At 58.0% G+C, this 7055-nt stretch overlaps 1 protein-coding gene across 1 annotated transcript in view; it reads right to left on the bottom strand.

The window, feature by feature from the left end:
* Positions 1–456: 456 nt before the first annotated feature.
* YTHDF1 (YTH N6-methyladenosine RNA binding protein F1) overlaps positions 457–7055 on the bottom strand; it is a 14226-nt gene continuing 7627 nt past the window's right edge. The window contains exons 4-5 of the mRNA XM_007462249.1: positions 3583–5103; positions 457–483 (exon numbers count right to left, since the gene is read on the bottom strand). Of these exons, the coding sequence (XP_007462311.1) occupies positions 457–483; positions 3583–5103 (1548 nt within the window). The remainder of the gene's footprint in view (positions 484–3582; positions 5104–7055) is intronic.

The raw sequence follows: 7055 nt of genomic DNA, 5'->3' as shown, positions 1-7055 counted from the left end.
TGAACAGAACACGCTAGATGCCAGACGACTCACGGTTTCTTACGCTCGCTATTAAAGCAAAAGGGGTGAGAGACAAGAAGTCTCATGTAAAGATATTAAATGACTGAGAATATAAGAACATAATTTTCCCCCAAAATAATAATAATAATAATAAATCTTTGGGATGGATTAGGTTTTTGTTTTTAAGGATACTTATATTTCACATTAGGTCAGTGTGATTGATAAGCTGACAAAAACATAGTCCTTTTATTAGTGAGTTCTACAATACTATAATACATAGAAAAAATACAAACAAATGCAGATCATCTGGGCAAAAATCAACTACAAAGAACGTAAAGATGCGAGCAGTCGAGCCCTGCACGAGGCCGGCCAGAGCCGACGCCAAGAGACAGCACCAAGCACACACTCTCCAGCCGCGCCAGCCCCACGTCTGATGATACAGAACCTGCTTCGTCCTCACTGCTTGTTTCGATTCTGCCGTTCCTGTAAAAAGAGAAAAGAAGCTTAACACAGTGAGCGAACGTGCCGCGCAGACAAATTCCCTCCACGTCGAGGTGCTGTGGCCAGATCTGGACCCTGCTCCCTGCAGGGGCCACTGCCCAAGACAGTTCCAAGCTTCGGAGTCCTGGCCACACGGAATGGGCGCCTGATAACCGCCTGACGTGGTGGCCACCTGGGCAGGGAAGACTCCCCCGGCCAGTTTATTTCCTCCCATCAAGAGGACCACCTTTCCCAAAGTGTGTGACAAGCCTGTGACCCGCAGCTCAGTCCCTCCCCACGGCTGCCTGTCTGCCAGAAGCCATTTAGGCCTCTACTTAGGATTCAGCTGAGACATGGAACAGTCCCCCTCCTCCTGCCCCCCTCAAGCAGGATGAAGCTGGTAATGGACACTGCTGGACAGGGGCTGGTCGATGACGCAACTCCCAAACATTCGGGATCACTACACGTGTAATGTACAAAACAAGCAAAACCCTCTCTTTTGCTAGAAACAGACCACGTGTGTCTTCAGGTTCATAAGACGCCGACTCCCCCACATCCTCCGTGCCGTCACCAGGGCAGGGCACTTGCAGTGCTTTTCAAACCGTCTCACCGTCCTGAACAGCCCCAGAGCATGTGGGTGAGCCGGGCTGGGTGGGTGGATGGCTGCAGCTCCAAGAATTAACACTGCCTCCCCACCCTGAACTCTGAACTGGAAGGATCAGGAGCTCTGTGTTCTGCATCCTCCGAGGAAGACCACAGCTACCGCCCCTCCTGGAGAGCAACGCAAGCCTCTCTTTGGAGTTCAAAGTGGCTGCGGCTGCAGTGGTGCCGACAAGGGTGGGCACCTCCCAAAGCCCCGACTCCCTTCAACCATTACAAGGACATCCACCCCTGAGACTGTGAGCAGCCTCTTCTCACAGCAAGCCCAAGAGAGGCGGCGCCCTCCTGACGGTCTCTGCCCGGTTTCCCACTGAGCCGCCGCCACGCCCGTGCAGAGCTGACCCTGGGCCGCGGCCGGTCCAGTCGCATGCGGAGCTCTTCGGCTTGACTCTGTCACTCAAAACCTGCACTATTTTAAGCGCCCTAAGGAGTGGCTGTTTCTACATTTAAAACCCAGAGGCTTGCAGGGCTGGGTCTGACCCAGCTGCCACAAGACTTGGTGCTTCCCTAAGGAGCCAGCTGGCTTTCAGATGGACGGCTGAGGTGCAGGACAGCCAGCACTCCTGCAGAAGGGCAAGTACATCTTACCTTTCAATACAACGTGTTTCTAAGCATCGTGATCATTTCAAAGCAATGGAGTCAAACTCCAGCTGATCAACAAAAGGACTTCTTGAGAGTCTCCAGGGCAGCCTTCTTGGTGACGGTGGCCTCGCCAGCAAGCTCAGGGTTTTAAGGGAGCTGCTCCCAACCTTATCTCAGTACCCATCTTTCTTAAGGACACACCCAACTCCTGCATGGAAAGCAGTCCAGCTGCCGACTCCAGAATGAGCCCTGAAGACAAGCGTCCTGGTGGAAGCTTCTGGGGCAAAGCTGAGACCCACCCCCACTGCTCTACAGCCCAGCGAGCTCAAGAGACGCCACCAGGACAGCAAGAGGCCGGGCTTCCAGAACGTGAATTAATGGAACGCTGACCCCTGTGGACAAAGGCTTTCAGCCCAGCTGGACAGCGCACCTTTCCTCGCAGGCGCTCACCTGCTTCTGGAGCATTTGCTGCCCCAGGGGAAGGGCGGAGCAGCCCGGGGAAGCCTCACAGTGAAGCCCAGCGGCAGAGGACACCGGGCGGCAGAGGACACCGGGCGGCAGAGGACACCGGGCCGAGCCCGCTGCAGTAACACCTGGAAGCCTCAGGCCCGAGGGTCTGAGGGAGGGCTGCTTCTTCCTCCACCCGCTCCTGACGTGCCACAGCTCCATCACGAGGCAAGTTCTCAGTCATCAGCACCTTCAAACACCCACAGGGCGGGGCAGAAGTTTACCCCTCAGCTCATCACAACCAGCAGAACCCAGGGCCACAGCACCTAAGACGCCACACATGCAGAGCCAGCGCCCAGTCACCAGGGACGTCAAGTCTCGTGAGCATGATCTCCATCCTGTCCCTGCAAATCCAGCAATTTGGTGTTTCATTTTATAACCAATTTCGCAGTAACTGGAAATAAGCCCCTCTCCTTTCCGCCCAAGAGTGAGAGTGGGACCGACCTGCTTTCAAAGTTTTGCAAACTGTGAGCTGTTAGTTTTGTACAACTTTAAAACCGTTACCAGCACTGTGTTCTCTGTACATCCCATTTGCAAGCCTTTCTGCCGGAAAACACTCAGGACACTGAACTTCCCAGATGGGTAACGCTTTTTTTTTTTTGTAATACAGAGAACTAAACTGGGGTTGAAAACCCACCTATTATCAACTGACGTTTCATGAAAGAAAGAACATTTTAACACCAAAAAAGCAGGGAGAATCTCAGGATGAACTCTCTTGAACAAAGTGGCTTTGCCAAGTGTGTCACAGTGTCCTTCTTTTTCCCATTTCTGGGCCATCTGACAGGTCTCTGAGCCCTGATATCCTACAGAGCAGACTCATTCCGTGGGCTGTCACAGGAGGTTGGGACCCACTCAGAGACCCACCCAAGGGTTTTCGCTGTGACTCTAGATGCACACATTTCAGTTATGAACTGCCTGCATTCCAACCTCCCCCTCTCCTGCCCTTCTACTCTCTAGACGAGCAAACTCAGGTTTCCAAAAACTGCAGGATATTGGGTTTCCGAGAGAGAAGTAAGCAGCGACCCCTAGACCAGAGCGTCCCCACTGCTGAGGGCAACGCCCAGCAAGGCCCTCGGTGGGGATATCTGCCCCAGCAGCCCCGCCTGTCCACCCCGGGGCCACAGAACAGTATTTCTAAGTGTTCCTGGCTGGACAGACTAGGCAGCACTGTTCTAGAAAACATCGTAATTCACAAAGAGAAAAGGAGCAAGTTACCCGCAGGTCCTTTACAAGAGCATGTGCACCAGTGTTTCTTAACAACTGGAAAGGGACTCCGGGTCCCGGGGTGGCGACCACTCAGACGCCCCCCCGGCCCTGCCGGCGACCCAGCGCAGCCCCGGGACCCAGACTCACCTTGCGCACCCCCTCCTCCTCCTCCTGGCGCTTCTCGTAGTGCGAGAAGTCGTCGAAGATGGAGGTGCTGTGCTTGTACGAGGCGATGATCTTCAGCACTTGCCTCGCCTTCTCCAGGGGCACCTCCTGGGTGTCACGGGAGTTGGTGACTGGCTTGTTGTCGTTGTTCTCCAGCCGGATGTGCCGCAGCTGGCTGTTGGGCACGTCCTTGACGAAGACCCACCTCACGTCGAACTTGCCCTTCCACTTGTCCTGGGACCAGACGCCGGCGCTGGTGCCGTAGTCCACGGGAGACGTCATCTCAGCCACCCCGCAGAAGTGGCCGCTGCCGTTGACGCTGAAGAGCAGGTAGACAGGCCCCTTGCTGCCGAGGGCGCGGAAGGCGCTGTCCAGGCGGCGGTTGCCGTGCTCCGTGCTGCACCAGAGGGAGTACTTGATGGAGCGATGCACGTCATCCTCCGAGTAGCTCTTGATGATGAACACGCGCCCGCTCTTCAGGTTCCAGTCAAACTCCTTGGGGTTGTAGCTGTGGGCGGCTTTCAGTTTTTCTAGGACGGGGTGGGACTCCGGGCTCGGGGCGGCGCTGGGCTGGGCGCTCCCGGGAGAGTTACTGTCGCCGCTTGTCCCCCCGCTCTGCCCGAACGCCGTGCTTCTGTTGCGAGGGGCGACCCAGCGGGTCTGGGGCGGCTGCTGGGGGCCCGGATGCTGTGGTGGGGCCGGAGGGGGAGGCTGGGTGGGAAGGGGCTGCACGGCCGGCTGGGGCTGGGGGGCCGCCTGGGGGGCCGGCTGGGGCTGGGGAGCCGGGGCCTTGGGCACGGGCGCCTTGTTGTCCCAGGTGCCGATGTCCATGTTATGCTTTATGGGCGGAGGGGGCAGCGCACCCCCGATGGCAGGCCCGCCCTTCGCCTTCATCTTCGGCTGCAGTTTGGCAGGCTTGCTGGCAATGGCCGCCCACGAGGTGGGCTTCGACACCGGCATGGTCACGTTCGTCCCGCCGCTGCCGGAAAGGATGCCCGTCATCGCCACGCTGCTGACGACTGACCCCACCGTCTTGACTGCAGAGGTGGTGACATCCCCGATCTTCAGGCCCACCATGCCCTGCTCCAGGCTATTCATTCCAGGGGCCTTGTTGAGGGTGTCGCTGTGAAAGCCCGTCTGTCCATCCACGATCGTGCCGCCCAGGGAGCTCGGCGGGTAGGTGTAGCTGTTCCCATAAGCTGAACTCTGAGCCTGCTGCCCCTGAGACCCACTCGCCCCCCAGGCTGAGAAGGCGGGGTTTTCGGGGAAAAAATTAAACCTGTGCTGATAGATGTTGTTCCCCAGGCCCCCAGGCTGCCCGAAAACAGCATCGTGCATAAAATGATGGTCTCCGTTACTGAGCTGTCCGTAGGTGGTGAGGTATGGGATTGGAGGATCCCCTCCGGTAGACCATGGCGCCTCATTGAGGGAATAGGGAAATCCGATGGATGGTGGGTAATAGCTGGACAGGTAGGGGTCGGCCATGGAGGGGTAACTGTTACTCTGCGGAAACAAGCACGTGATGAGTTAGACGTGTCCCAACACGTCAAGCGCGCCTACTTCAGGAACGGGCCTGTGCAGCACCGGCTCCCCTCCCAGCGGGCCCAGCCAGGACAGAGAGGGCGACGCCCAGACGACCCAGGGGCCACTCCAAACAAAAAGGGTCACTTGCAACTGATCTGGATTCAAGTTAGGTGACAGCAATCTTCTCAGCAACCCCTCCACTGCACCTTGAAGAGTGACCCACTTCAAGGCACTCAGCCTGAGGAACAGGTCTCTGTCCCACTGGCAATAATGCTTATGCGGGACACTGACAGCACGGGCGGCACAGCGCCAAGTGAGCAAGCTTTAAAGAGACAGCAGCCACGAGCTCAGGGCTACAGGCTTGCTGATGACTCACCTGGATGACCCCCAGGACTCCCGCCCGACCCCTATGCCTGAGCCCAAAGGGGTCTGGCCCCCTCAGTCCCCACCATTTCCTGAGGCTCTCAGAGGGGAGCTGGCTATGGCGGGGAGACCCTTACTGAGAACGTGCCTCTGTGTGATGGCCGGAACCCCTGGGAGGAGTTTAAGTAGCTGCAGGGCCTCCCCTTGGGGTGGGGGTGGGGGGTTCAGGAAAGCTGCCCAGGGCCGGGTTTAGACCTGGGGTCAGCAGTTCTGGGAAGATGTCCCCTTGGAGAGAGACTCACCCAGGGGTCCTGGTCAGAACTGGGCCCGAGAGCGGAAAGGCTGTGAAGGAAAGCAAGAGCCGGGGCAAATGTGGAGTTCTCTGGTCCGATTTCTGCATAGTTCTCCCAAGTAACCAGAAAGTTCTACAAGCAGAGCAGCGGCTGGAGCCCTCCTCCCCCACCCCGCACCTGCCGTCCAGTCAGAGGACCCGCTGCCCTGGCCGGCAGAGGGTGGCTGGTGTCCCAGGTGACTGGAGGAGGCTCTGCTTCACTGGAATGAGAACAGGGGGTAGCTCTCCGGAACCCCCAGAAGTGCCTGTGGAGGACAGGCCAGTTCCTCAGCACATCCCGGCCCAGCACGTGACGGTGCTGACCCAGGCACCCTCTGCCGGTCCCCACTGGCATCTCCTCCCACCCTGCCCCATCCTAGGATTCCTGGGGCTTCGGGAATCACGTCTCCTTCCTGCTCGCTGCTCCACTTGACGGCAGACTATTCCAGAAGCACTTTTAAAATGTAGTAATAACTATCTGCCTGTTAATACGAATCCTTGAGATTCTCAGGGGGTAGAAAAAGCCAGACAAGTGGCTGTCATCAGTGCTCTGAATGCAGGGGAGCCGCCTGAGCCGCTGCCCTTGAAAGGATCTCAGTGACTCTGGCCCCCGCATTGTGGCCCCCCCAGCCCCGCCTCCCTGCTTGCCTCCACCCACCCTGTGCCCGCAGGAGGGGCTGCTCTGAGGAGAGTCAGTCCCTGGGAGGCCAGGGTGGCAGACTTGCCCTGCGAGGTGGGGCAGCCCCAGGGGTGGAAGCCTCCAGCCTCTGACCTCGGCGCCCACCAGTGCCTCAACAGCACAATGGGGACAAGCCTTCTGAAGGGAGGCCAGCACGCTCCTCCCCCATCAGCTGGGCACCCACCTCGGCAGTGCCGGGGCCACATCAACGCGTCCTCCCCCTCCGCACAAGGAATGCACTCGGGAAAAGAGAGGACCCAAGGGCTGCGTGGCATCCAAACCACACAGCCACGAATCCAGCCGGAGCCACGGGAGCACGGCCACGGAAGCCTTAGCCCAGGGGGCCAGCGCCTCACTTCTGACCTGCACTTCAGCCTTAAGCACAACAGGACTTCATTTAGAACGTGAGACCACACGTACTATGTTAACCATGGCATGTCCCTCACGTCCACCCCAATCTCACTATTGATGGAGAAGCCCAACACCCTGGTCACACAGACCCCATCGTGCAGATGGGCAGTTCTCAGGCACCTCCAACCAGGACTGTCCAGGGAAAGA

The sequence above is a fragment of the Lipotes vexillifer genome, unplaced genomic scaffold, assembly GCF_000442215.2.
Source record: "Lipotes vexillifer unplaced genomic scaffold, Lipotes_vexillifer_v1.1 scaffold1798, whole genome shotgun sequence".
NCBI lineage: Eukaryota > Metazoa > Chordata > Mammalia > Artiodactyla > Lipotidae > Lipotes > Lipotes vexillifer.
Note: the sequence above shows the minus strand (reverse complement) of the source record. Positions and strands in the feature narration are given on the sequence as shown.